Below are 27,344 nucleotides of genomic sequence, written 5' to 3' on the forward strand. Positions count from 1 at the left end.
GTTTTCATCATATATAATATGTATATATGTTTTAAATTTGGTGCTAAAATACTAACAGTTTTTAATTCTCTTTTTTTTTCAATTACTTAGAATTTATTAACGAATCGCTTCGCTGCTCTATATAGTAAATAAATATGCAGTTGATCTTAAACGCAATGCGCATTTTCCGTTTTTGTATACATCATGATTTTTAGGTAGTTTTGTTCTTTAGAATATATGTTTTTATTTTGTAAATTTTAGAATTGATTCCTTGGAGTTTTCAGCAGCACTTGCGTGGATTATTGCCCATATGCGATATACAATTAGAAGACATAAATACATACAGAGACACAATAGTGATAATAATAATAATAATCATAATGATATACATAATGGTGAAGCATACATTATAGCTACTAAGAATATAAACTAACAATAAGATTGGGGTTTGCATTTTAAATATAAGTATATGTATCATAATTGTTTGATAAAGATTGAGAGTAACCGCAGGCGTCAACTTAGAGACGGCATATAGATATAGAGTAGGGAAGATTTGTATTTAGATTGTCCGCTAATAGAACTTGGAGGGGGAGCTAATCATCATCGTCGTTGATGGCCGCACTGCTGCGCGAGATCTTCATATAAGCAGCGCAAATACATTCGCAAACAAAGCGATATTGGCTCTGGAAAGGAAAAGATGAGACATTAATAGGAGAGCTTGAGTTGGAGTAGCAACTGGCCACTTACCACATTCTGAACCATGCAGGCGCGCTGGTCACGCATGGTGCGCACAATGTCCAGCGGATAGACAGGCTCGCGTGCCTCCATAAGCGCTAGCGCCGTATCCATAAGTATGAGCACACCAGTGCGTCCAATGCCAGCTGAGCAATGCACAATGACAGGCGGATTGGCGGCACTTATGCATCTGTCAAAATATAACAAATTAGTAACTGATCGCTTGACTATTTGGGCTCTTCCAACTTACTGATGCACGCTGGTGGACACCGGCGTTTCGTCTTCGGGCGTGGCGCCATTGCTGGCTGCACACTTGCGCTCGCTCATGAGTCCCAAATTGTCATCCGCATCGGCGTCCAGCAGTCGCACCTGCTTTAGGCTCTCCTCGATTTCCTGCAGCAGCGTGCGATTGCGTGCGGCACGCACACGCTCCGTAAACTCCAAAAACAAATTGGGATCGGAGGGCACACAGTGATCTGGCCAGGCCAGGTATTGCATGTGATGTATGTGGCGCTGCTCGTGCTTGTCGCGCAGCACAAACTCGCGAAAGACAAAGCTGCCCGTCTCGTCGGGCTTCTCGCTGAGACAGCGCACAGAGAAGCCATCGCCCAGCTGCAGCTCCTCACCGGTGACAGGCCAGTACTGGTGGCACTTCTGGCGGCCCGCCTCCATGACCGTGGTGAGCATAACCAGCAGATGGCTGCTCTCCTGCTGCACCATGCGCCAAAAGTCGGTTGTTGTGCTGGCAAGCGGTCCCTGCGTGGCTATATAGCGATTCACCACGCCGCCAGGTATTTCCATATTGACATAGTTGGCATTGATATAGTCGCCAGTCAGCGAGTTCACCAACGAGACACGTGTGCAGTCATCTAAAGAGCAAACAAATGTGTTAATCTATGAGAGATGCAATGGAATTATGGCCACTTACATGGAGATATATCGCGATAACGATTCTTGGGCGCATTTGCCGGCTTACGCGCCTCTGTGATAGCCAGCTCCGGATTCTTGCGATACATGAGCTCGTACTGCGCCAGCAGCGCACCTGAGGCGAGGCCATCACTCAACAGCAGCAGACTCTGTGTGAAGAGCGCATCGCCGTCAAGCAGATTCGAGTGCGAGCCAATCTCATCGCTCTCGGGCACGTACTGATAAAGCGGCTCCTCCTCCAGCAGCAGTGGGGCGCAGCGCTTGGGACGCACTGTGAGCAGCAGCTCACCACTCGCCTGATTACGGCAATCGCGTATCATGGCCACCACCTGCTCGTGTCGCAGTCCAAGCGTGCTGTGCCCATTGATCATGACGACTTCGTCGCCCTCGCAGACACGCGGCGTGCAGCGATCTGCAGGCGTATGCGGCACCACCTTGGACACCTGCACGGGCAGTCCCAGATCAACGCCGCCCTTCACATTGAAGCCATAGCGGCCCTGATCATCGGCTAACAAGCGCATGGTAATCAAATCGCTGCCACTGTCTGGCTGCTGCTGACCCACTGCATCCGCTATGGTCGTGGGCAGCAGCAGCGGACTGTGCTGGCCCGAGCTATACGCCGGCGGCATAGGCGAAGGCGTGCCCGAGTCAAAGCGGCGCGTGCACTGCTCAATGAAGCCAACATCGCTGCAAAGTTTGTTGCATTAATATAAATTTATATATTTCAATATCCGAGGGACTTACAGTTGTATATCGTACTCATCGCTGTGCTGCTCCCAGGCCTTGCGCGGCATGGCGTCGGCCTGCTTGGACGTCACCTTGGACGTGTCATGTGGACGGCTCGTTTTCGTTATGGTCAGTATGGTGGACGGCTTGCCGTTGTGCGAGGCGGCGCTGTCGGATCCGCTGCCGCCCGTGCCATTCTGCAGCTGATGATGTGCACCATCGAGGGAGTTGCTTGCTCCGCCCTCGGAGGCAAGCAGCCGCTTGCTGGGCGAGCGCACAAACACCTTGTGTATGCGTCCGCGCTGCTTGGACTCCTGCACCGCCTGCAGCTCCGTGCGCCCCGAATAGTAAAACTTGCTGCCCAAGCTAATGTTGAGGAAGCGCGACAGGCGATGTGGACGCTTCAGTCGGAAGAAGCTGTGATGCTCCACGCAGCTCTTCCACAGCGCCTTGGCATGTTTGTGGCTGCTCATGCCGAAGCCCAGCAGCGTGTCGTAGCTTTCGCTGGGCTCGCGTCGCAGTTGTATGAAGAAATCCTTGCGCTTGAACGACACCTTGACCATCTTGCTCCAGGAGAACGTATTAATGCGCAAGCCATGCTGAAACACCAGCAATCCTATGGCTGACACGCCCAGCTGCAGCTCCTTGCCATTCGAATCGGTGGCTGGATGCAAATCGATGCCATATAGCTCCAGTCGCTTGCCATGCTCCAGATAATTATATTCCGCGTCTGCGGGCAGCTGACCACGATGCAGCTTGTGCAGCTCGCAGACTTTACGCTCTGCCTCCGGTGATTGATCCGCCAGCAGCTGCAGATTGCTCAAATAACCCGGCTGATGCTCCACGGCATTGAAGTCGCCTAATTCCGCTGCAAATACGAAAGTCAATTAACAATCATCAAAGCAATTTAATCCAGTGTACACTTACACTGCACGGTGTAGCTGGCAAGCAGGCACTGGGTGTTGCTGGAGCAGGGCAGTTGGCCAAGCAAGATGTTGCGCTTTATCTGCAGATAGAACTGATAGCGTGTGAACTCCTCCTGCAAACGGCTGGGATCGCTTACATAGAACTAAAAGCAAAGTTAATTAGTTTATTGTTTTATTTAGCAATTGAGTATACGCACCTTAACCCTAAACTCTAATAATGGAACGGCATCGTGGTCAAGCGAGACGCTGCTGCATTGCTTCTTGAATTGCTTTTGAGCGTCGACCCATCTCTGCAAAGTTGCAAATAACAATAATTAATCACATGCTTAAATAATATATTTTAATGTAAACTAAAGTTAATGGTAATAAACTCTTCCACAAACTTTTCTTCTTGCAGGGCTCTAAAATATGTTGCATCGTTTTGATGGCAGAGCTTGATAGTCTAACTTGTTGTTCTTATATTAACAAATTTGAAAAGCATATTAATTGCAACTATAAAAAATAAACAAATAAAATACAATAGTCTTTAATATTTGGTCAAACCAGATCAATAGTTGGATGCTAGTAAACATATTTAAAATATTTATTATAATATAATTCTCGCAGCACGTGGACTCGCCAACAGTCCGTACAGAACAGACCTGCCAGCCTCCCACACACTCACACATGTAAGCTGCTCTTCGCTCAATTGCTAGTGAGAACTAAAGTTCGTACGCGCTCGATCGCGAGCGATATCAACGCTGCTTTGTCGCTTAGAGAGCGCTCAATGTGCATCGTACGTTGTGGGTGGGTTGGGTGTTATTTTGTCTGCGTTAAGCGATATATGTAAGCAGGTAGAAACTAAGTAGGAGCTGACTCTCTTAACTTAGCTAAACATCAACAACAACATTGAAGCTACGCTCGAAGGCGCAAGATTGTATTAAATATTGAATTTGAGTCATTAAATAAGATATTCCTTTTTGAAAAATCGAGTTGTTGTTTATTTTAGATAGGGATGTGTTTAATTTTATATTGTAAACAATTCAATAAAATGTTTCTGAGCATTACTTTTGCATTAATTCAGTACTTCAAATGCTTAAATACAAATTGTTTGTAATAAAACTCAATAAAAATTTAAAGTTGATTGAAACGTTGTATCTGAAAACGATCAATTATTGACTAACTAGTTTATTTACTTACCACAACATCGCCGGGTTTCTGTGGAAATAAAAGGCCAAAATAGTCCCTTTCGGATAGTTCGAGATATTGAAAGACCTGATCTAAGAGCTCAGCGCCTTTCGCACGTTTCTACAAAGCAAATGGAATTAAATACAATTATGTCAAAGTTGTATATGAAATTATAATGCTAATGCTTTCTATTTTCTTCAGTTGAATTGCGCATTTTTAACTCGTATGTTGATTGTTTTGTCATAGCAAATTGATAATAAAAGTCATATAAACAGATTTCGTGCACGCCATTATCTTTATGCCGATCTTTGTAAAGAGAAACGTGAAAAATGAATATAATATACAAAAAAATAAACAAAGACAAGTGCGTGTCTGGCTGTGAGTTGTTTGTCTGTCTGTCTGTTTGTCTGTGGCTGTTGAGACGCCCCCAGATGAAAGTGAGATTTAAATTGAGATGCACATTTCTCATTACAATTTTCAAGTGCGAAAGTAAACAATGATTAATAAATGTACGTAACGCACGACAAAGCTACTGACTTTCTATAGTTGGGGGTCTTTGCTTTTTAAACAAAAGCAAAAGTTGCTATAAATATGCGCATTTGAAATGCGAATTAAGGAGGCGCAAATTATTGATTCGACTGGAAGTTGCAGTTTTGGCTGTGGGGCTGTGGCAGCTCACCTCAATCCGAAAGGTGTGCGTGATGTCATCTAGGAATAGTACGGTGACGCATTGCTGCCGCTGTTGTTTCTTATCGCGCGCCAGTTCTGAGCTGCCTCCGCGTAAACGATAGTTTCTGCTTAGGTTGCTCAAACGGAACCGTTCAAACATGGTCGAGCTCCATATTGCCCCCAATAATAGTTGCTACGAATATATATCTTTATATATGTGTATATTTAATTCTTTTGTGTTGAGTCCTTTTGTTGGCTGGCAGTTGATTGTTGCTGTTTATTCGATAAAATGGCAAGACTTTGACTTTGGACGCGTCGTTCACGTTTTATGGCTAAGACTTTGGATGGATGCACTGCTCGACAAAATTGTGTCTAGCTGAGTTGGCTCGTAGCGGCTTGATTGCTGTAATAAAAGCAGAATTAGTTAAAGTATATTTAAATTATATTGATTAAATAATATTTATTTTTGTTAACATTTTTCCTTATGTCGATGTGGTAAATAATAACTATTATATATACATCTATTATCCATAATTTATTTCTGATAGTTTGGACTTTTCGCAATAATTTTTAGAGCAAACAGTAAAATAATAAATCCATTTACACAATTACATATCAAGTTTAATGATTTATTAATCAACCATTCAATATACTGTAGCCTTTTGTTAAACCATACCCCATATAATTCGTCGATGTTTTTTCTTAGATTTATATCATCCCTTCATAGCTGTTAAAAGTGTTGAAAACATTGGTCTAAAGATCTCTCGCTGTGTAGCATATTATCACGCACTAACAACTACGAAACACAGACTGAAGCATAAATATATTGACAAGTGTAAGGTGACTAACTTTGTCATTGTCTCTTATTGACTTCCTTTCTTTCTTTCAGTTGCGACTGCTGCATTGAAACGCATACAAATACAAATAAAAATACAAGCACGCAGCAGAGATTAAGAACGTAGATACATTTGTATCTATACGTAAGCATGTAACTGTAGTAATGTAAAATAATTCGTTGATGATTGATGCGCTGTATATAATTGGCTTAAACTAAATACTTTGCTAAGTACTACGAATCGCTTTAAAACACGATCAGTTGGATATATATATTTAATATATATATATATATATATATATATATATATATATATTTGTTTAACCAGGCCAAAGTCATTAAGCAGCGTTTTCTTTGTTTTCTGCGCTGTCATTGCGAATTTAAAACAAAGCAGCTGAAGCGTTTAATGGGAATTTCATTTTTTTTAATAACTAAGCAAACAATATTAATTCCTAATAATACAAAACACACAGGCAAGGTCAATACTTTACCAACAACTGACGCTTCTTAGAGATATCAATAGCTTGGTCACATTTCTATACATTTATGCAATTTGTTAACTAATATAATTTGTTGCTATACATAGAGACAGCGACACAAGCCGACACTTTGTTTGTACATGTGATAGATAAAGATATTTTTGCTTTCTGTGCTATATATTAATACACAATTTCCGGCTGGCTGGCAGTCGGTTGAAATAAATTCGCAAGAACTAAGTCGAAGGGGAAAATCCAATTGCATGAAAAAGTTCTGCGCAATATTGTTAAACGTTTCACACAACATTTTAAATTGTCACCAATACAAATTCACATACTAAAAATATATATTTAGTTGCTATATATGGAGCAACTATTTTATTTGGTGTTAGGTTAGAGCAATTTACAGGCCAATCTCATTACCAAATGTTTGCTCTTTTTTTGTAGGCTAAGCTGATTAGGCAGCTGTTGTACTTGGAGGGAGCTTGGGGTTATCAACAGACCCATGCAAATTTGTTAGACATACAAAGCAAATTTGCTCCGCTCGCTCTCTCTCTCACTCGGTCTAGAGCGCGTTTCCAGTTTGTAATGGGTCGATAATTTTGTAGATTGTGTGTGCATGTTCAACAGGTTGAAAGAACAACAGTCAACAGTGGAAACGAGGTTACGTCATTTGTTATATGACGCCCACACGCCCATGGCGTTGCCAATTGCCGAGTTTTTACTTTAGGGAACCAACTGGGGACTGGGGCTGGCCATATTTGAACGGAAGCCTTATAGACACATGTGTGTTGTGGCTACGGCTTTTATATTACGCCGCTGCACAGACGAGTGTGTTCCCTTTATGGCCAATGCAAGTCGAAGCTTGTTGAGGCCAAACGAGCAAGAGGGGAAGAGTGTGAGAGAGAGAGCGAGGCAGCTGCTCAGCTTGCAGCTTTTGATTGAAAACGAAATGAACAACAAATAAAAACAAAACTCAGCTGTCCGGTTTTTATTGTTTAATTACACACACACACATGCAAGTAAACATGCATTGGCCTGGCAACGTATAAAGGTTTTCTTAGTTCGTTGACCGATATTCGGATGCTACCTATGCCCCCTTCCCCTTTCGTTTCACCTTTCTCTTCAAAACTGCAAAATTGGTTCACAGTGCAAAAAAATGAATTTACATATGTTGCGCTCTGTATATGTCAATACATATATATACATATGTATATGTTTTTGAATACAATTTGCAATTTGCTTTTGTTTGTTTGCAGCGCAATGTTGAGAGTTTCCGTTGCGGATTTACATTGGTGCAAAAGTCATGAATGGAGGACATTTAAGCAGCTTGACTTTCTTTGCTTTAATGTAAATAGCACTTGAATCAGTGTGCAGCTTATGTTTTCTTTCTACTTTTGCTCGCGTGACCCGCTGAGGGAGAAATGGCAGCATAAGCGAAAATAAAAAAGACAATTCGCTTACTGATGCTGAATGGAGCTGCAAGCGTAGATTATAAAGGGGGGAGAGAGAGGGAGGTGACTTTGCTGATGACATGAAACCGGTTGGAGAAATTGGCCAGCTAGTTGAGCTGCAACGTTTAAAACTGAACTTTTGAGCACTTGGGGACAGACGACAGACAGACTAACCCAAGATAATAATAAAAGAGATGCTGATGACTCAAAGCTGATAATGGAAACCAAGGTAGGCAGACATCTGCCGATAAACAAAGCGAGTGCTTTGCAATTTGTTTGTTTATATTCCAACTGAGAGCTATTGAAACCACAGGCGTTGAACTTGTTAGGCAAGGAAACGTAATATGAAACGGAAAACCACATAGAGTAAAGCAGGGAGGGAGCAAGGGGTAGCTAGAGAACCTAGCAACAAGCGTTTGATTTTTTGTTAGACACAGCTGCCCCACTCAATTGCAAGTGGGGCACATCACTCAAAATTGTTTCTAAGGCAATCTCTAATTTAAAGCCATAAGCTGGACAAAACATCGATTTCAATTTTAAAAGCTCAGACGCAGCAGTTGGGGGCGGGCGGACCGAGCCCGTAATAGCATTGGAAATGCAATTGAATTTGTCGTGCTGGCGACGCATCAATAATGTTGCGTCTCATTGCATTTGCATTTGTTTGGTTTTATGTGTGTACTTTAACCGTTATGTGCCGTCAGGGTTGCTATGTGGGCCAGGGCTTGGTTGCATGGTTGGAGAGGAGCAGGGGGCATGCTTATCGCTGTTTGCCTTTTAATTTTTATTGCTGCTGACGGCGCAGCGCGCACCCCGACGAAGCGAACAAATTCTTATGCTATTTTCGTGTTCATATTTCACATGCAGCAACAACAACAACAAGCACAGCAGATTGAGCAGCAGCCCCCAGGCCAAGTACGCGAGTAAAGAGACCCAAGCTGCCAGCCCCGGGCGGCACACGCTCATACTAACACACACACACACATATATATTGAACAAGCGCTGTTTTTTTTTCATTTAGTTTACGCTACGTTTGTTGTGGTTTTCTTAATGCTCAGTGCTTTCTTCATTTAACTGTTAACGTTAAACGCAAATTAATCTACTCGGGCCTACTGGTCACTGAGCATAGAAATCTGTAATTTATTAAACCATTTTCCAACACAATACAATATTCAATGATTAATTGAATTCACATACATACATGTGTGTGTGTGTGTGTGTTTGTGTTTTATGCTTGAAATACAAAAACAAAGAGTACAAGTACTTCTCTTCTTTCTCTTTCTTCTTTTCTACCATCAGCTCATCATCTGAAAGATGTTCTTGTGTAGGCGGCATTCAACTGAAGAGCGCTTGTGAGCGAGAGAGGGAGAGGAAGAGTGTGTACAGCAGGAAGAGGGAATAATAATAATAATAATCTAAGGGCACGGACAGCACACACACACACAAGCATACACACTCACACACACAAGGAAAAGAGTTTAAGCTGCGGGCTCACCTTATGTTTTTAACATTTGTAGTTTCCTTGCACAAGAGGAACTTGCTTCAGTCGCCAGCAAAAACAAACACGTAACTTCTAACGCATTAAAAATGTGTTAAATGCAAAACAAAACATTCACAAAACACCGACGAACGCAAAGATTGAGATACACGGGGCCGTGAATTGAAAATTACGAGAACACAAGAAAAATGCCGGAAACTACGTAAAGTTATAGGACTTTGCTGTTGATATTAAAGTTAGTCTAAGGGTGCACACATTTATGCAATGTTTGCTGATATTTTTAGCAATTTGTACACTTGAAAATTAAAGAAAACTAATAAAAACAACAAAAGCAGATTAATTGCACACCGAGCCGAACAGAAATTATACCGAAACTGGCAAGTATCATCCAGAAAAGCGTGCGAGCTGGAGGTGGAAAATGGGCGATTGTCGACACTATCGAGCGTGCGCGATAGTTATTGCAAAGCATCGATAAGATAGCGCTCGAACATGTTGCAAGCATATTAAACTGAGCAGTTTGTAGGCGGGAGATTTGAATAAAGCTTAATGTTTAAATTCAGTAGGCTTTGAATTAGCTTGAACATAGACTTGTGCACAACTTACATAAAAATTTAAGTAATATTTAATTTATTTAACATAAAAGCAAAAAATGTCCAGTCGCGAAGGTGGCAAAAAGAAACCGCTAAAAGCGCCCAAGAAAGTGCCAAGGGAAATGGACGAACAGGAGTTGGCTTACAGGCAGAAGCTAAAAGAGCAAGAAAAGGCTTTGGATGCGGCTAAGCAAAAGGCAGGACTGAAGAATGCCAAAATGGGTGGAAAATAAGCCAAGGCCATATCGGACATAAAGCAAACAGACAGTGCATATTGTAACTCTCTTTTCTTTTGGCAATAAATTGGGATAAGTTCCTATTATGCAGTAGAATGATGATTAATTGTCAGTGGTCAGTCTGCGGTCAGCCCATGGGGTTCGCTTAAAAAGCCATCAAATAAATGTGACATCTCTCATATCCCACCCGAAGGGCTGGGAAAAAAAACGACCTCAAACGGTAAACGGGATGTGTAACAAATGCGGTAAATTGGTTTTTTATGCGATTTTTATGTTAATCAAAAACTGATGCGTTTCTGTCAGTTTGTGACATGTGCCGATGTATATTATATTAATCAAGGCTAATCTGATCTGAGCCCACAATTATTGGCCTTATATTAAATCAAGTTGAAGCCGCTTTGTTTTTTAATATACATATTTATTTATATTTTTAATTTAGGCGCAAAACATAACACAAAAACATTACCATAACTCTTAGAGATAATACTTATTTATATCGTTTGCTGTATTTTCTTTAAGTTAAACTAATTGAATTTGTTCTTAAGTATAAATAAAAAAAGTAAATGTTGTGAGTTTGAGAGCTAGAGCGTAATCGTAATCTAGAAGAGGAAGCATTTGATATGTTGTAAAAATGTTAATTATATTGTATATTAATTATATTTTTATAAGCATACAAGTTATTTATAAAAATGTAGAGTTAATTTTAAATAATTAATAACAATTAGATATTGTGGAGTTAGCATTTTGATTTTTAGACGAGTTTTTTCTTAATTTTCATAGTTTTGTTTTTGTTTCATAAAATGTTATGTGCGTAATATTTAATTGTTTATTTATTTATTTGTTGGCACACTATACAAGTCTTATGCAAAAGTTTCGTAGCTATATTAAGTATGCATTTAAATTAAATTAGGGATTGCAAATATGCCGAGTATTTTTTGTTTTTTTCATATAATTTCAATGGGGTTGAGTGTTTTGTTTATATTTGTTCTAATTTACAAGCTTACAAATTATTTAACAACATTAAATGTTTTAACATGAGACAAATTTTTCAAATTAATTTCAAACAATAGGCGCGCTATTTGCTCTTAGAATATGCATTGCAAATCGGTTGAAAGTTTAAATTTCTGTTTTAAGTGAGGTTATGTACAATTTTAGGTATTCAGGGATTACCCTTGCGTGCGCTGAAGAACATGCGCGCCACTTTGCCCAAGGCGCCAACAAAGTCCCAACGATCTTGATGTGGTTGCTGCTGCTGCTGCTGATGTTGCTGCTGCTGCTGATGTTGCTGTTGCTGCTGGAGTTGGCAAGCGGGCAGCGCTGGCGGAGCCTAGGAGGGAGTGGAGTACCAGCCGCTGGCGGGGCTGCCCTTGTGGTACAGATGGAAGCTCGAGTGCGGCGCAAAGTACTGCGGCTGGTCGAGATTGCTGTAGGTGACGCCGCCCTCGGTGGTGGTGGCGGCATGTCCAGCATGCGGATGCATTGCAGCCGAATAGGCTTGCGGCTTAAGCGGCAGCGCTGTGGGCGCTGAGCCATCCACAGGCGTGGCATATTGTCCACGCAGTGGATCAGCGTAGTCGTAGCCACCATTGCTGCTGACCACCAGACCAGGCGGCGCAGCATTGGGCGGCGCCTTTACCGAATTGTTGCTGTCGCGCGGCGAGACGGAGCTGGGCGGCGTCATGGCATTGTGGTAGTCAATGGAGCTGTGATAGCCGCCATAGGTAGACACCAGATTGGTGAAGGCGTCCGCTGAGCTGACGCTCTTCTGGCCACCCGCTGCTGCCGCCGAGTGCAGCTGCAGATATTGATTTTCATAGCTGGATTCGCTGCCAGGCGGCGTGGGCAGCGGTCCGCCCTGCTGCTCGCCATAGAAAACTCCCGCGCCCGTTGGAGTCTGACGCGCTGTGGCGCGTATGACGCTCTCGCGATTCGCGTAGATCTGACGCAGCAGCGCTGTGGCCGGCATAGGCGGTGGCTGCTGATAGGGCGTGCCAATCCATTGGATGGTGCTGCTCTTCTCGTTCAGATCATGTTGCTCCTGCTGCTGCTGCTGTTGCTGCTTGATGAGCGCATCGGCGCTAAAGTCCGTGCTGGGCTGATTGTTGTTGTTGGCTGTGGGCGAGGGCAGATGCTTGGACATGGCGTGCTCCAGATCCTTGACAGCCGAATCAGCGGCAGGCTGCTCATCCACTATCGAGGGCAGGCGGCTACGCGGCTGAGCGCCATCTCTAGCCTCCATGCTGGGCAACTTGCTCAGCGGCTGCTGCTGTTGCTCCGCCTGCTCCTCTGCCTGCTGCGCTGCCTTGCTCTTGCGCTTCCGCTTCGTGCTGCTGCTGCTGGGCGTAGGCGTAGGCACGGGCGTGGCCACAGTCGTTGGCATCACGCCATCCACCTCCACGCCCAGTGGCGTTGGACTGTCCTTAATCAGCGCCAGACTGTTCAGCTGATTACCATGCGTGGCATTGGCGCTGCGTCCGCGTCCACGTTGCGAATGTCCGTCGCCATCTGTCTTGGGTGAATTGAGTCCCAGCTTCATGTCGCCACTGAGATGCGGATTGCCATCAGTGTTGGCATCGCCGCCAGGCGAACCGCTGCCGCTGCTCTTGTCATTGCCCAGACCTTCCTCGTTCTTAATGCTGTCCACGCTGGGCTCCAGCTGACAGCAATCCAGAATGAGATTCTCGTTCTCACGATTGCTGCAAATACATAAAAGGATTAAATGGATTTAAAAAAAGGCAAGAAAGTGTTTACGACTGATCTAACTAATATTCAAATTTATATTTAAGATTATTGTTGCGTATGAATCGATAGCTTTGTTATATCGATAGCTGCTAATTAACAACTTTGGCTAATGCTCATTACATAATTGCGCCTTACTGATCACTACAGATGACACTTGAGTTATTCACCGTTAAAATTCTAAGCAGACTACGCGCGGGAAGCTGTTCTTTTTTTTCGCCACTAAAATTTGTGTTTTAATTAGCATTATCAAGTGTAAAATTGTGAGCAATCTGTTTAATTAACTTAATATAAGATAATGCACATGTGTAGCTATGTATTAAGTTATAAATTCGCGTAATTGCAACTATTTAATATTTTCTTAGTGCAATGCGCGCTCTTTTTCTCTTAAGCTAGGCGCGTTCGTTACCAAGCCTTTGTATTTCCTTTTTTATGTGAGTTTCTTATTGTTGAAGTGTCAATATATCAATATGCGAAATGTAACTTATTTTATTGCGCAAAAAGTGTAACTAATGAGAAATGAATTGGAGAAGCATCCGCTCTCTCTTTTCAAAGCGCAATGCGCCATTTTGATTTTTTAGTGTAAAGTTAACAAGCAAAGTGCTTAATAAAATGAAAGAAGCACAACTTATATGTAAATGTGTACATACAACACAAATACAACAGCAAATCTACATGTGCATGAGCGGTAAGTGTACTGTTTTACTCTTTCTCTTAAGCTAAGTTCAAATTCACCCGCTTGGTGTCGCTTTAAATAATTTGATACGCACTTTAGTTGTGCGCTCTTGCTTTAAGTTCAGCGCGCTCTGTCATAACGGTGCTTGTAGCTCTTGTTGTTGCTGTCAGTTTGAAGCTCAATATTGGTATCTTTTAGCTAAGAGCATGTATGGTATTTTAATATGCGTCGACTGCGACTGTGACTGCGCTGCTGGCGCATTTTCAAAGAGTTTTGTACTGATCGTTTGTAAAAAAATCTCAATTAAATGAGGTTGAGCTTATAAAGAGATCTGAATATATATTTGTAAGATACTGTTTTATTACAAATATCTAACTCTGTTGTTATTATTGTTATTATTTTTCTTTACTCACCTTATAACGTAGTTGACGCAAATAATATTCTGCTCGTCGGCATTCTTGGTGCTGCAGACAACAGTAGCGCAGGTTTGTAGCCAAGTGTAGCCGCCACTCTTGTTCATCAGTCGATAGTAGCCGGTAAGCACCTGTCCCTTTTCAATTACTGCAATGCAATTGAAACTTTAATTGAATTCTTATACATAAGTAAAATATAAAACTTACAATCTGAGTGACTTTTGCGCAGGCGATTAGCGTCCTCGGCATGGCACAGTGAGTACAAACTTTTGTTGACCAGATCCTCGGGCGTATAGTCAAGCAGATCGGACACTCTATGAAAATAGAAATAGCAAATTAATAAAATGTTTAATTAGCTTTAGCGGCAATGCTTACCTTGGCTCACAGTGGGCAACGCGCAGGTCAAAGTTGACGCGTGTGACAAACATGTCGCACTCCAGGCGAATTTCATGCACCGAGGGGGGCGGCAATGCAATTGCTAAGGCGACCATGCCCAGCAGAGGCGGCTGCGATTTACGCGTATGCGAGAAAGTGTACTGGGGTCGCAGCTTGCAAAGCAGCAGCACAACCTAAAACGGTACAAAGCAAAGACAAAACTCAATTAGCGCACTCTCTCACTCTCTCTTTCTATCGCGCTCTTTATAAAGTAAAAAGGTTTAATAAGCAACGGCTTGTCGGATTGCATTAAGTGCTGCAGGAGAGAGCGAATTCTAAGAGAAAATTCTAACTGCAATCTCTCTCTTTAATGCAAGCTGACAAAAGCTTATTGCTTTTGACTGAGCGGTTGTAATAATGATGATGATTGTTGTTCTTGTTGTTGTTGTGGTGCAGTTGAGAGAGATGAAGCTGAGTTTGCCTGCGCTGGGGGCCGCGCTTTATTCGATACTGATCAATCTAAAATCAGTTTAGCATTGCCTTACGCAGCTTAATAATGTGGCCGAAAATTTGTAAATTATAAAAAGGTGAGCAGCGCTCCTTAATAAATCATAAACTAACTAGTAAGTAGTTGTAGTTGATTTGATAAATTTGTAAATTTTAATTTCAATCAATTCCTTGCGTTTTGTTGTACTGATTTCAATTGATACGTACCGAATAGTTCGAGGCCGGATTCTTAACATTTTTACCATTGTTATTGTTACCGTTGCAATTGCTCGTTGCATCGCTGGCCTGTAGATAAGCAGTGGATGGGATGGTAATACGTATACATAATGGACAGAAAGATGCTTACAAGCTTACAGCCAAACTAGGTTAGTCTACATGCCCTACAACGCCCCAGCCCAGAACCCACCCAAACAAATAAAACAAATCAAAGGTTAGCAGCACTACAATACATACAAAAGAAATCAAAAAGAAAACACAACGACAAATGTGGAGAAACAAAAATAAAATGTGAATAGGAGTACAACTAAAGCTAGCTTAGACTATGAGGGCGTGGAAGCTTACCCGATAGCCGGAGGATTTGAAGTGACAGCCACGTTTAGTCAGCGTGGACTTCATGCGCACACAGAAGCTGCGATCGTAGCCCTTGTAGCCACTCGTCGATGCCTGCGTCATGGAAGCAGCAACTGCAAGCAGAACAAACATAGAGAATTTATAAATCTTTACTTGCACTTTAGCAATTAATTAATTAAATGTGTAAATTAAACCGCCCAGCGCCTTGACAAACTGTTCGACGCAATCGACAACTCGGACTCGGACTCACCATCAGGATTGTTCGTACCATGTGTGCCGCTGCCATCATCGGAAGCGCCCGATGTGGGCGATGCGAGCCCAGCGGCGCCGCTGCCGCTGCCACTGCCCGCACCGCTGGTGCCGCTCGTCAAGCTCAGTCCCAGCTGATCGGCGATTTCCGCATGATCCGCCTGGTGTATATAATCGAATATGCTGCTGCCCGTCATCTCCACCTGCGACAGGCCCAAATAGATGGACACCGTTTCCGATATATACAGGAAGCGGCCATCCGCTGCCACAGCCAAAGCGAAACCGTCCAGCGACTAAAAGTTGAAAAGAGTTAAACACATTTGCATAATGGCTGACAGCACTCTAGCTGTCTCGCTCGCACTCAACTGATTAAGCGCACTTACCTGCAAGATGTGGGTGCCCTGATGTTGCTCGAACAAATCAACAGCGGGACTGCGTCGAATGGCTGCACCTGGAATTGAGATAATGCAAATGGTTAATACATAAATATATTAGAATCATAAATTAGTGGCAAAGCTGCTAATAAAGTTAAGTTTAATAGGCAATCCTCAATCCTCATTATGTGATGAAATTAAAGCAACAAATTTATGCTTTATTATCAATAATATTGTCTTCAATTATTTGTTTGTTTTTATCAACATTATGTGAAATTATATTCATTTAATTTAGGACGCTAGTTAAGTTCTCATTTATTTATGACTCTGCAGAAAAATGTTTAATAATTTGAACCGCAGCCGCAGTGTCATAAATATTCGCAGTGTTCAATATTTTCTCAGCTGATGCTCACTCGCCGCATATTTATTTAATTCAATTATAGAATTTTATGATTATGGGCCACAGCAAAGGGCCGAAGCAACCCCCAGACTGACCAACATCAGCTCATAACTCGCACAAGTGCAAATCGCTTTAGTCCACGCCACTCCCCCTACTCCTACGCCCACTCATGGCCTTTGTATGGCAAATCCCCAGCGGTTTCCAATGCTGGCGCGCTAAGTTGGCAAACAGTTTCCGCTTCCGCTGGCCATATGTGTCGTCCAGAGTGGGAGTGTGAGTGGGTGGCTGGCTGGCTGGGCAGACTGTGGCTTTAATGACATTCGCAGCCGCCCAAACAAAAACATCATCCTCAATAATTTATATAAATATTTTTTTGTGTGCGTCTTTTTTTTGCTGCGTCTCGAGCTCAGTCTCGGTCTCAGTTCCAGTCTGTGGGTCAAATTGAAGTGCTTTTTATTGCCCGCAGCTTGTTGCTGGCTCTTTTGGGTTTAGTTTCGCATAATAATACAATTCGCTTGAACACTTCGCCCCGCCTCCCGCCCACTCTCTGCCCATACATAACGCCCCATTGATTTTGGATTATTTTTTAGTGCCCTGTTGTACCTTTTTGGCTTTGCCAGCTGCCCATTGCAGTTTACCCATTTGCCTTTAGTCAGTTGCCAGTTGCCAGTTGCCCATTGCTTGGCAGCGACTCGAGTCCAAGCGCTGCTCGCTTGTTTGGCTTTTGGAATGCTTTTGACGTGACAATAACTCGACGTTGACGTGGCCAACAAGCCAGCGATGCATGACGAGCCAATGACTTTAGCTGTTGACACTGTCTGCTAACAAATTTATTGGCAACAATTCAACTCACAACAGTTGCAAAACATTTTTATATACTAGAAATTTAAAGGCGAGTTTGTTTACTGCTCAATTTTAATGTTAGATTAAATTGCGTAAAGCTTAAGCTTTTAAATTTGAATATAAAAAAGACTTTGAAACAAAAACAATTTGATATTGTAGTAGCAACAATTCAAACCTATTTTATAGAATTTAATACTATATTTTTAACTCTTATAAACTTTAAATATGTACTACAAATTAAGACAATTTTAAATAATACTGAAATACAAATTGGGAAGTAAATTAAAAAACAAAAAAGTTGGAATTAGGTCTCTTAACTATTTTTGTCCAATCCATTATAGAGAAATTAACTCATAAGCTTTGAAGATTACAAATTAGTAAGTTTTTTAATTTCTTATAAATAAATAAAAATAAATAAAAAAAAAAGAAAACATGAGCTCCTCTTAACTAAAATTTAGATGCATAATTTACAAGTAAGTCAAGCCAAATCCATTTTAGAAACATTTTATTTTATTTCATTCTTTCTAGATCTCTACTTTCCATTTATTTGGAATATTTTGAAATGATTTTAGTAGCAGAAGTTAAGGTTCTCGATGTTACTGAAGCTTTCTATATAAAACGAATACATCACTCCTCACTCAAGCCCCATTAATTGTTTTTTAATGACTGTCGATAAGCCATTTTAAAGACCTCGATTAGTAAGCCTTATAGGCACATTGACTGCCAGTCAGCCAGTCAGCCAGCCATAGAGCTTAGCCTTCTGAAATGCCCGCGATGACAACTACTGCTATTGAAACTATACTGACAATAAATCCGATCAAGTGACGTGAGCAACGGCAACGTCAACAATAAAAACAAAATGGCCGCGCATGCGCAGTAAATAAAATGAATTTAGCTTAATAGCGATATTTTATGCTAATTTGGTAGCTCTCGAGGCCCCAAAAGCCAAAAGCCCAAAAGCAACAAGAAGCTAACTCTGGGTAAAGAGTTATTTTTATTTTTAAGGTGCGCGCGCATAATTTGTTTAATGTATTTATTTTTTATTATTTGCTGTGCTTTGCTTTTTGCGTTTTGTGTGCCATAGAAATTGTCGAGTTGACAAATTGTTATATTTTGATTTCACTCAACTGCAAACTTTGTTGCCAACTACAAAATGTAGGCAAAGGTGTTTCCTGCTTTCGGTTTTATTGCTCATTCATTTGCATTTGGCTAATGGCGGACAATATGGCCGCCGCCCCCGCCCCCCCGCTCTCGATGCCATCAGCCTATTGTAGAGTCGCAAATGCAAATGAGCATGGAAAAATTTCACTGCACTTACGACTCGAAAAGTACCGTCTGTACCCCCAGTTGACAACAAACTTATGTTGACAACTGTGAATATTTATGCTAAGTGCACTTGAGGATGTAAATGAATGAAATATTTATAAGAAAGCGGAAAGATCTTTATGGTTATGATCAGGGACTTTAATTATGAAAATAAAAAAGGTAACTTTAGCTATGATCAGGGAATAAAACTTTTAGAATTTTAAATACTAATATTTTAGATGAGAATCTATTTTTAAATATTTTTGAATCATTGGAACTCTTACATTTGGCTTTGGTAAATTATATTTTTTAAATTTTTATAAGAAAGAAAATTTTAAAATAGTAAAAACCAAAAAGTAGAATTACAATTTATTACAATTTATTTCAAAATCAATATAAAATTAAAAATTATGTTTTCTGTTTTAGTTTTTCGTCAATCTTCTAAGTTTGTTTTCTAGTTTTTTTTTCTTTCATAACTTTGAGCAGAAGAATGTTTTTTTATATTTTTTTGTTTGTACTCACTTTTAAGTTTGCTGCTGCTGGACGCCTCTCGCGTCCATGGAGGATCGCCGTGTCCGGAAAAGTCTCTCAATTTCAAATAGCTTATGGTCAGTCTTATAATGGAGGCTTTGTCCAGCTGGCTGGTGATGGCCGCCGGCAGCGGCAGCATCTTGGCCAGCTCATAGAACTCGTAGTTCTCCTTGCCGCGTCGCGAGCGCGCAGCGTCCCGAGACTTCTCCTTGCGCAGCTCCAGGATGCTGCAATGACATGAATGAATTGACATATTAGCTACAATAAATATTGATACATAAGCCGTAAGTAGACACTGACTTATGGCAGCAACAAAGATGCAACAAGAGAAGAATAGAGAGGGGGAGACCTGTCGGTCTAGCTGTCAGTCAAAGCGATTTGGCAATTTGTTTTCGCTCCAGCGGCTGCCCACGCTGCATTGTTGTTGATGAAATGGTGTCAAGCCAAGTCCCAACTAATTGCCACACATTTGTCAGTCTTTCAACAGTCGAACAGTGCAACATAATTCTCACACTAGAGGCTAGAGGATCGGCTCTCAATTCAGTTCTTGGCCAACTCATTTTCTATGCACTACAGATTTTCAATTGTGCGCAACCTTTGGACCGCAGCTCAAGTTTTCAAACAGCAGCAGCTCGCAACGTCGCATTTGCGGCAGATACCGACGCTCAGATACGGATTCGAGGCAGTCGCAGCTTTATTTCCCTAAATGCACAAACTTTTCATTCGGCTGCAGTGGCTCAAAGACTTTGCCGCTTTGCCAGTTGGCACTGTGTGGTTTATCAGTGCGCAAGCATCTGGCCATCAGCTTCGTCAGAAACTTGGCTTTAAGCGTTCATAATTTAAGTTTGTTGTCATCTTTGTTGTCGTCGTCGTCGGCGGCTTAAGCCATGTTTTGTTTTTGTAGTGAAATTTCCAAAATGCTCTACAATGTTTTGGGGTCTAAGTGAATAATTTAGAGCTTTGTCTAAAGACTCAAAGCCACATTTAGAGATGATGAGTTGATCATAAATGAGAGAGAGACTTGTGTAGAAACTTCGACTCAAAGTATTAATTTCTAAGACATAATTTAGATTTGAGTGGTCGTCGGTTTGTCTATTAAATTCATGTAGAGACTTTTCTTTTGTTAAATTGACATTCAAAATGACAAAGAAAATTTACTATAAATTATATTTGGTTTAGTTGATATTTTCTTTAAATGTTTATTTTAATTATTAAGCGATTTTTTAATGTTTATGCTTAGATTTGAATAGATTTTAAATGATTTATTTGTAATATTTGAATCAATTAAGATTTAAATAGACTACAGCTTTATAATTGAAGCGTGTTTAACTCTATCTTGACTATTATTTTTTAAGCTATAGCTAAGTTCTCAGTTTATTGTCTCGCTTGTTAGAGTGTTTAGTTGTTCTCCCTACGCTTTTGTCATTTTCTTAGTCAGTTGCTCATTTTGAACATTTTGTGGGCTTTTAAATTTATTTTAATGTCTGTGGGGCATCTGTAAATGTGCTCATCACTCGGCTCGAGAGTCTCGTTCTTTGGTTATGTTTAATTTGAGAGTGAGTGCGGCTTCTGCTTCGGCTCCGCAGCTTTAGTGGGGGGATCGGCTGATGTTTATCTCTCGAACTTGTGTGTTGTGGCATAAAAATATTTTTGATAATTAAAACGAAACCGCTTAGGCAAAAAACCCGTACAACATGCGTCTGCCACGGGCCAAGCCAGTTTTTGGCCTTTTAATTAGTTTTTATTTCAAAGTGCGTTGTGTGTTGAAACTACGCGCGACAAGTTTGTACCTGGGCTTCCAACTAAACGTCTGGGTTAAAAAACCTATTGAAACGAAACTGCTGCTGCTGCGACTGTCTGCAAATTCAATAAAATTGGACACACGTTGCAGAAGTAAAGTAAACTACATTAATCTTTATAGCAATGCCAATATCAACATTAACAAACGGCATTCAAATTAGACTCGAAGACATGACACATTTAAAGATCCCTTAACATTTGTCATGAGCAGCCACAACGTCAAGGTGTCGCCTTGATAAATGATTTCCGAGCGCTTTTTTAATTTGCACAAAATTGCCAAACAGGGGCTGCAATTTGCCAACTAACGGGCGTGTAAATTGCTCGTCATTAGCCAAAATTGCAGGCGCGAGAGCGAAATGAATGAATTGCCACTGTTTTTAACATTAGCTTTCATTTTGAAACATTCAAAGCTGCGTTTTACCTGAAGATTTTCCACTTGATTAATCTGCCGCTGAACTCAATATTGTGTTTATTTTGATTCAAGGCTTATTTGTGGCCTCTAAGCGGATTACATGATCTAAAGATTGTTGCAACTTTTGCGAATTTGCTAATCAAGCGATCAAAATCATGCGATCGACATTAGGGGTCGGGCCAAAAGCAAATGCTACAGATTTTCTTTTTGTTTTCACTTTTGATTCACACACACACACACACAAGAACACAAATGTCAACATAAAAGGATAAGCGGTAATCATTGTTTATGGACTGTGAGAAGTGCCGTTATGTCTTTATCAGTTTGCTTGTTTTGTTTTTAAACAAAACGAACGCAGCGGGATAAGAGCAAATACTAAATTCGTAGAAATTCAGTAAATAAATCTAAATTTTATGATTTAATGTCACGAAAATTGAAAGAAAAAACTCTAAGCAAAGCATTTACTATTATTTTAAAACAAATAGTTACTTAGAGCAATATTTCTAGTTCTAGAAGTAATCAAAACCTTAATATCTTTCGATTTTCTATTATATTTATTATATTATTGAAAAGTATTGCTTACTAATTGTTTGAATTTTTTCTATAAAGCGCTTAAACAATATGAATTTTTATTGAATAAAGTAAGACAGAAATTATCGAAAAATTGCTATCTTTCAAATTGCTTAGCATATCCCAAAATACTTATAATATTAAGCAAAAATCTTGCATTAAAATATTGAGTATAATTGCTTGATTTACTTAGAAGAAAACAGATTTATATATTAGTAAATAATTTATAAAAGTGTCTACTAAAAATCATTTACAATCAGTTAAAGAAATTACTAAAGCTTTCATTTCCCACAAATATCCAGAAGAACTTCTAATTTAAATATCCACAAGCGTTTTTTTAAATATATATTTTTTCCTAGACAGTTTTATGTACATTATACTTTAAGGAACTTTTATTTATCCCAAGTTAGTGCGAAGAATTGAATTATTAGTGTTGAGTGTTTTGTAATTTTGTTCATTTACCCCGTGTCAACTAACCCTGGCTCGATGGGTTGCTGTTGCATGCCCGGAACTCCGGGCTGATGTTGATTTGGCATTTTGTTGTAGGGCATGCCGCAGAGATCCTGCGTGGGCACCATCCAGGAGTGTGTGAATGGCACCGCGGGCATGCCCAGCGAGCTGACCATATGGCCGCCTGGGTGTCCTGGCGTTTGCTGTCGCTGGTAGCCGGCGTAGTCCATGGCCACGGCCTGATAGGGCAACATGATGTTTGCTTTTGATTGATTTGGATTTGGGGTTCAAGGTGGTGATAACACTAAAGACTTAACTAGCACTGGCACATTTTCAAATATTGCACTTAGATTTGGATTTGTTTTGGTTTGCTTGGCACACTGAGATTGGCTATCTCGCTCGCACTTGTGTGCACACTCTGGTTACGACTGGAGGTCAACGACGCATCCTTTTTGGAGCGTGTTGTTGTCTGTGTCTGGCAATTGTAGCACGCGTACGTGTCAGTGGCTGTCTTCAATTATCCTTGGACGCACTCACACACACACACAGAGAGTCACTCACACACACGAACTGCGGCGAACACGCACGGCAGACGGAAAGGCGGAAAAACTAACGTCAATGTCAGTTCGATTGGCATTCAAATTAGCCAAGCAGCAGCCATCGACGCCGACGACTTGACTTGACTTGGCCAGTTAATTCTTTGCCGGGCGGGCACGTCGCTGACGAAATTGCAACTGACTGCCTGACGAAGAGCCGTGCCCGGGAGTATTGAGATTGCGTTTGCGTTTACGGATTTAGGGTACGGGTTCGGGTTTTTTGGACGCGTCGCGGCCTGCAAACAAATGGGCGCCAATTACGCACGCACTGGGGGGCAGACGCATAACACACTCGGCACACAAATACAGAAACCCAAACCGAAACAGATAGAGATACACACGGATACGGATATAGACAGTAGTAGAGTTGCAGAGCCGGGCAGCGTACGTGAAAACTGCAGCCGCATTGATGAAAGTAACGTAAATGAAGAAGAACTTGAATTGCGCGCCAGCCAGCAGCCGAGCAGAGCAGAGCAGAGCAGAGCAGAGCAGAACGGAGATGATGTGTTTACTACGTTGTGTACGTCCGTTGCGGGCGACGAGTACGTGCAGAATAAATTCAGAGTCACGTTCGCGTCACGAACAAAACCAAAGTAAAGCAAAAAGAAACAAAAACGGCAGCGCTGCTGCTCAGCCTCGGCCTAGGGCTGAACCCCCACCCCCGATTCAACACACACAGCAGAGCTAAGCAGCAGCACTCTAAGCTGAGACAGAGAGCGAACAAGAGAGCGCGAGCGTGCTGGCTCGCTCGCTCACTCGCAACAATCGTCACGCACACAATTAGACATTTTTTGGGGGTGACATCTTTGACTTCGACCAACGAACGTGAGCGGCTGCGGCGCCAGCCCCAGCCTGCGTCTCTATCGGTGTGAGCACCTGACTCGCCGCCTGGTCATGTGCAGGGCGCACCAGTAGCATTTTAAGCAGCCTCACGCTCCAATTCGCCGCAAGCTCTGGCTCTCGCTCTCTCGTCGCCGCGGCGGCTCTCGCTCGCATCGTGTGTGTGTGTGTGTGCGTGCAAATGGGCGGGACGTGACTGCCGTCGAATCGGAATCAACATAGCGCGCATACCAAATGAGAGCTCACAATGCGAAAGAGCGAGAGCGCGCGCTAAGAGCGAAGAGCGCCCAGCTCTATAGAGTTCGTGTGTGTGCGTGTGTGTGTGTACGTGCTGGCGTTGTATTGTGAACTGAAACTGGTTTGGATTACGCTCGCGTTCTCTCGCTCGCTCTCGCTCTCCCGCGCACACGAACACTCGCGCTCTCTCGCTCGCTCTTTTATATACTTCGTTGGAGCTGCTGCGTCACGCGCAGCAATTAGTTTACTTCTTTACACATTTGGGAATTTGTTTAGCGGCTCTTTCGCCGTGTTGGCCTCTCGCTCACGCCCCCAACGTGCATGTGTGTGTGCGTGTAAGTGTGCCTGTATTCGTGTTTGTGTGGGAGTTGTGTCTGTTGTGTTGGCTTTTTATGTGTGTTTGTGTATGTGACTGAAATGCCAATGACAAAATGCCAATGGTGGAACAGGCCAAAGCCCGAGCTCGAGAACCCTAATAGGAGCGGGAGTGTCGAGCCTTTCCTGCCTGCCTGCCTGCCTGCCTGCCTGCCTGACAGCGGTACCAGGTACATCTCTCCACCCTCAAACAAATCCCTTTTCTAGCAGCTACAGCAGCGTAGACTCTTTATTATTCCAAGCCCGCACAGACAACACATTGAGTTTTGTATTTTTACTTTTTCTCTCTCCTGGCCTGGCTTTTATGTTTTTATAATAATTTTCAAGCAATTCCAGAAATTGTTTAATTTTATCAATGGCCACACACGGCATGTGAAAGTCTTGGCGGCCATTTTGTTCTGGGTGAAAGTTGAAATTTAATTGCATGTGGCAAAAGAAATGCCAGCATTTGTAAATATGAAGTTCGCTTAGTGTAAATTGAAAATTTAATACGAAGAAATATTTAGGAAAATTTATATTCTGCTTGAGGCTTAACTTAAATTCTTCCTTTTTTAAATTTTGGTTTATCAAGCTCTGCTTTAATATTATTTGTATAATTTCTTGGAACTAATTATTGTTTAGCTTACTTGTATTTATCAGTTTTAGTCTGAGAGAGTCAAAAATATTCAATAGAAAAATTATTAGCTTACTCTTTTTAATTTTGCAATTCGAATGTTCCTTGAATTTTTAGATATTTTTGAATATATCCCATTCAAAAATGTTTCACCTACTTGAAAAATCTTGTGAAATCCTTTTTTTAAATTTTAATATGCCTATTAAATATTTCTATATTTAAATGTTAGGGAATCATGTTAGGAAATCTCTTTAATTCCCTTTCGATTTTCTATGACTGGTTGAGACTCTTTTGGGTTTCTTGCTCACATCCTCGACATTCACATGCAAGAGCAGCAAGCAGTTCCAATTACGTAAGCGCAACGTAAAGCGTAACATAACTGGAACATGTGTAGAGAGACGTGATCGATTTCTTGAGCCCAGTTGCAGAGCTTGATGAGAGCGCAGGAGACAACGGCGAATGGACAGACAGACAGACGGGCGGACGGACAAGTTGGCGTGGCGTGGCGAATTCTCCCACAATTACGCGTCGCTGGCGGCAATTGTGAATTTTAAAAAGGAAACGTGCCAAGTGCCAGACGCGGAACATGGTTACAAGTGAGTCTGAGGTTGCGGCCAAATGGTGGAAAGGGGGTGGGCTGCCTCGCTATGGAGAGTAGGTGAAGGTGTAGACAATGAATGAGGAACTAAAATTCAGCGCCAGTTGCCATAAAAATCGAACGTGAACGTGGCCCGCTTCCGGTTCGCAGTCAGAGCCAATTCCACGTGCAGACAGCGCACAGACCAGACCAGCCACAGACATTGAAATTGGACTGAGAGCGAGTCAGTCACAGTCGCCAGTCACCAGTCAGTGTAGGTCGGAAATTGATGCGTGTGGATGCCAATGCGATGACGATGACGATGGCGATGCCAATGCCTCGAGGACAATGGCCATGGATGTGGACGCATGGAACGTGCAACGATGCGTGCGGGGCGCCGCCTCCGCCTCCGCCTCCAGTTCAGCCATATAAAGGTGCGTGCCGGGCCGAGTGCGTGATGCGGCTGTTGATGGACCTACTATTGGTCATGAGTTTGAGTTTTCATTTCGGTTTCGGTTTCAGTTTCATTTTCCGTTTCTGAAAAATCCAACCAAGCGAGCGACGAGCGTTGAGCGAGCGCCCAACGCACTAAATGTGTATTCCAGTCAGGAGTCCGTCCGTCCCATCGTCCGCCGCAACTGTCTGCCAATTGTTGCGTGAGTTTATGAATGGGCCCAGCCGGGCACGTATGCAAGTGCCTCGCTCTAATCAGTTGCCCGCCCAAAGGCAGCAACGTCTAAAGTCAGTCACATACAGGAAGCAACCCAGAGAGTGAGCGAGAGAGCAAATACATATCCATCACGTTTTCTCGGACATACGAGGCATTCATTTCAAATAGCTTTTTGCTCAAAATCAAAACAAACAAAAAAATGTTTTTGCACTGACCAGCGTAAGATCGATAAATGAATCGATATATACACACACACACACATAAGCGTGTAAAAGGATCCACAGCAAACGGTTCAGTGGCTTAGAGGAAGCAATAAACTAACTGCGATCACTGATCTGTCACAATCTGTCTGCGATTCAGGCCCACAGGAGAAAGCAATAAAACTGACACAGGTGATAAAATAACACAACGAGATGATTCGTTTTTATTTTCTGCTGCCTCCTTCCTCACTTCGAGTAGCAGTGAAATGCGTTTTATCAGCTTGTCGCATCTGTTGTCAGCCTCAAATTTTATGGCTCAGTGAAAGGTACCATAACTGTAAGCAGCAACTGTTACACAATCGAAACACACACACACACGCACACAAAACGATTCATAATTTAGTAAAGAAAGAATTAGAACTAACCACAACACACATAGCAACAATTAAGCAATAAAAAAGAGAAGCTGCCTAGCTTTGGAAATTGGATACAGTCGCAGTCGCAGTCGCGGGAGCAAGATTTTTATCACACTGAGCGTGCTTCTGATGAAATGTTCTCAGCTCCGGGTTTAGCCACAACACTGGGAGTTAATATTCTTGGGATATATAATAAAAAGCAGGGTTAGATTTTATGCTGAATTAGCAGAGAGTAAAGGATTATTATTTATCATAGGGCTGCAGTTAATTTATTACTTTTGAAAGTTTCATTCTTAATAAAATATTTCGTTGAAGCGAAAAAAAATGAATAAGAAAATTATTTTATTTATATTTAAATTGGATTTCATTTAGATTTTATATATCAGGGCTC

The 27,344-nt window shown here is 41.8% G+C and overlaps 3 protein-coding genes across 8 annotated transcripts in view; 1 reads left to right on the plus strand and 2 right to left on the minus strand.

The window, feature by feature from the left end:
• Positions 1-42: 42 nt before the first annotated feature.
• Positions 43-9,720, minus strand: LOC108600825 (tyrosine-protein phosphatase 1). Its single transcript, XM_017988617.2, has 10 exons — positions 9,387-9,720; positions 5,140-5,532; positions 4,473-4,580; positions 3,491-3,583; positions 3,295-3,436; positions 2,386-3,235; positions 1,643-2,328; positions 965-1,583; positions 727-904; positions 43-662 (listed from the first exon to the last, which is right to left on the minus strand). The coding sequence occupies exons 2-10, from the start codon at positions 5,287-5,289 to the stop codon at positions 573-575; spliced, it is 2,916 nt and encodes a 971-aa protein (XP_017844106.1). The 5' UTR covers positions 5,290-5,532; positions 9,387-9,720; the 3' UTR covers positions 43-572.
• Positions 9,721-9,975: 255 nt separating this feature from the next.
• Positions 9,976-10,628, plus strand: LOC117134795 (translation machinery-associated protein 7 homolog). The gene has a single exon (XM_033293686.1). The coding sequence runs from the start codon at positions 10,039-10,041 to the stop codon at positions 10,210-10,212; it is 174 nt and encodes a 57-aa protein (XP_033149577.1). The 5' UTR covers positions 9,976-10,038; the 3' UTR covers positions 10,213-10,628.
• A 588-nt stretch (positions 10,629-11,216) lies between these two features.
• Positions 11,217-27,344, minus strand: part of LOC108600797 (protein trachealess) — a 28,374-nt gene continuing 12,246 nt past the window's right edge. The window contains exons 1-10 of one of the 6 annotated variants that reach the window (XM_017988575.1): positions 22,457-23,527; positions 19,189-19,424; positions 16,128-16,195; positions 15,764-16,037; positions 15,487-15,608; positions 15,133-15,210; positions 14,419-14,612; positions 14,251-14,357; positions 14,044-14,191; positions 11,217-12,911 (exon numbers count right to left, since the gene is read on the minus strand). In XM_017988575.1, coding sequence (XP_017844064.1) covers positions 11,543-12,911; positions 14,044-14,191; positions 14,251-14,357; positions 14,419-14,612; positions 15,133-15,210; positions 15,487-15,608; positions 15,764-16,037; positions 16,128-16,195; positions 19,189-19,424; positions 22,457-22,683 — 2,823 coding nt within the window. In that variant the 5' untranslated portion in view covers positions 22,684-23,527 and the 3' untranslated portion in view covers positions 11,217-11,542. Of the gene's footprint in view, positions 12,912-14,043; positions 14,192-14,250; positions 14,358-14,418; positions 14,613-15,132; positions 15,211-15,486; positions 15,609-15,745; positions 16,038-16,127; positions 16,196-19,188; positions 19,425-22,456; positions 23,528-27,344 lie in introns of those variants that run through there. The other 5 variants (XM_017988574.1, XM_017988572.1, XM_017988577.2 and 2 more) reach the window with 5 other exon arrangements.

This window comes from Drosophila busckii, chromosome 3L (genome assembly GCF_011750605.1).
Source record: "Drosophila busckii strain San Diego stock center, stock number 13000-0081.31 chromosome 3L, ASM1175060v1, whole genome shotgun sequence".
Taxonomy (NCBI): domain Eukaryota; kingdom Metazoa; phylum Arthropoda; class Insecta; order Diptera; family Drosophilidae; genus Drosophila; species Drosophila busckii.

What these genes read in the sequence shown, in the direction of transcription:
- LOC108600825 (XM_017988617.2), bottom strand. Translation starts at nt 5,289, where the DNA reads ATGTTTGAACGGTTCCGTTTGAGCAACCTAAGCAGAAACTATCGTTTA. An exon ending in AGAAACCCGGCGATGTTGTG is followed by an intron (nt 3,584 to 4,472) that starts GTAAGTAAATAA and finishes GCAACTTTGCAG; the next exon opens with AGATGGGTCGACGCTCAAAA. An exon ending in TGCCAGCTACACCGTGCAGT is followed by an intron (nt 3,236 to 3,294) that starts GTAAGTGTACAC and finishes TCGTATTTGCAG; the next exon opens with CGGAATTAGGCGACTTCAAT.
- LOC117134795 (XM_033293686.1), top strand. Translation starts at nt 10,039, where the DNA reads ATGTCCAGTCGCGAAGGTGGCAAAAAGAAACCGCTAAAAGCGCCCAAG.